Source organism: Aplysia californica, unplaced genomic scaffold, assembly GCF_000002075.1.
Source record: "Aplysia californica isolate F4 #8 unplaced genomic scaffold, AplCal3.0 scaffold01662, whole genome shotgun sequence".
NCBI classification, from domain to species: Eukaryota; Metazoa; Mollusca; class Gastropoda; order Aplysiida; family Aplysiidae; genus Aplysia; species Aplysia californica.
Genome location: NW_004798932.1, coordinates 30,053 through 31,884, shown reverse-complemented (window position 1 = coordinate 31,884; position 1,832 = coordinate 30,053). Strand labels below are relative to the sequence as shown.

Genomic DNA, 1,832 nt, shown 5'->3' with positions numbered 1-1,832 from the left:
GGGGAGAGAAAGAAAGAATGTGTATATGGGTGCATATATTATGTGTGTGTATGAAGGCATAATTTAAACTACATGTATATATATATATTATAATATCTGCCTTACCTGCACGGCACTGTTGACGAAACAGTTATTCTCCCCGGGCGCGTTCCTCAGCCCCTTGGTGGCCGTGGAGAAGGCGATGCTGTTGTGCCGGTCCCATGTGTCGTAGTACGGGTTGGGGCAGTTGGGCGGCAGAAGGGAGTCCAGGTCGTCCTCCTCCATGGTTGTCATGGTTACAAACACACAAACAACTCCTTCAATGTGCAGAAATTATAATATATCCCGTCTCCGAAGTCCGAGGTGCGTCTGTGTGACGTAATCCACAGAGAATGATGACGTGTGTACGAGTATCCCAGAACACGTCAAAGTTGAAAGGAAGTTCTTATAATAATAATCCACATGTTTGTGTTTTCCGGCTCCGTCTGTCCCTCTTTCTTTCTATCTACCTATCTCTCCGTTTGTCCGTTTGTCTGTCTATCTATATCTATCCCGTCTGTCTGTTTTTCTGACTCGGAGAAGCTCTTTCAATCCCCGAACACCAGTTAGTTTCCCTCACAGACAGAAACACAATCACAAATGAACACAGTCCAGTTGTCCACCAAAGACAAACAAAGCAACACTTGTGTAGCACTGGCGGATACTCTAGGGTAAACAAAATTCTTTACTATAGTCTAACAAAACTATATTGTGAAAATAAAACAACTCTAAAAAAACACAAAAACAATTGCAAACAGTCGAGCTTGAAGCCAGCCTTGTTAAATGCAAGTACAAAAACCCTTTCGGTTTTTTCTTGGCACCCGTTACATAAACTGTAGGCAGGAAGTGACGTCACAACAAACGGTGAGTTACGTCACAAGACCAGCTGTGGTGCCTAGTGTGCGAGTGTTTAGTAGGACAGTCCAGCAGACAGGACGTGTAGAACCCAGAAGCCCGGCCGGCAGGGGGCGCGCGACACTAACTGCGCCACCACCGGACATGCTGGTGGTAGACCGGGGGGGTAACTCTCGGCGTACAACTCCTGGCTCGAGGGTGTCTGTGTTCTGGAACGAGAGAGAAAGAGGGAAAAACTGTTAGTGCACTGTAAGGGGAGATTTATTTTAACGAGGGATTAAAGGCACATGCAACACAGTGAAGTCGTATAAGTACAGAAGATTAGAGGTGCTACAAAGAGCGTAACAAACATAAAAAAGGAGGAGGGGGGTTGTTGTAGTAAGAGTTTTACGGCACTTGCAACACAATCTGGTTATATAAGTCTTTTAAAGTGGCGAAGATTAGAGGTGTTACACAAGAGTAACAAGCTCAGAAAGGAGGAAAAGAGTTGCAGTTTTAGTAAGAGTTTTACGGCACTTGCAACTCAATCAGGTCATCAGAGATTACATGTGTTACAAGAGAGTAACAAACACAAAAAAGAAGGAGGAGAGATCAGAACGATAGATGTTTGACAAGAAAGAAAGGAAAAACCACACCAGAGTACCAGCCAACCACCTACTGATAGAGAAGGGAAGGGGAAAACCGTTAGTGTAAAGGAAAACAATGAAGGGGGGCCTCTGTCCTGGAACAAGAGAGATTTATGAACAAAGTCAAGAGTCACTCACAACGCCATTGACAAATTTTGAAAAAGTAGACCTGGAGCTACAGGCCTGTATATCTGGGACTAAGTGACAGGAAACATAAAGATCTACAAGCAGGAAACAGTGAAGGGCACGGACAGCACTGGGACCGTTTTCTTTCGTTTTTTAAAACATTTTATAATCTCTTTTTTCTTCTTTTTTTTGGTTTTTTTTTTTTGG

At 43.7% G+C, this 1,832-nt stretch overlaps 1 protein-coding gene across 1 annotated transcript in view; it reads right to left on the bottom strand.

Moving 5' to 3' along the window:
- Window positions 1-102: 102 nt before the first annotated feature.
- LOC106013962 (inactive ubiquitin carboxyl-terminal hydrolase 54) overlaps window positions 103-1,832 on the bottom strand; it is a gene marked incomplete at its 3' end in the record, with an annotated part of 13,597 nt that continues 11,867 nt past the window's right edge. Inside the window, 1 exon segment of the mRNA XM_013090908.2 lies at window positions 103-1,082. Within this exon segment, the coding sequence (XP_012946362.1) occupies window positions 103-273 (171 nt within the window).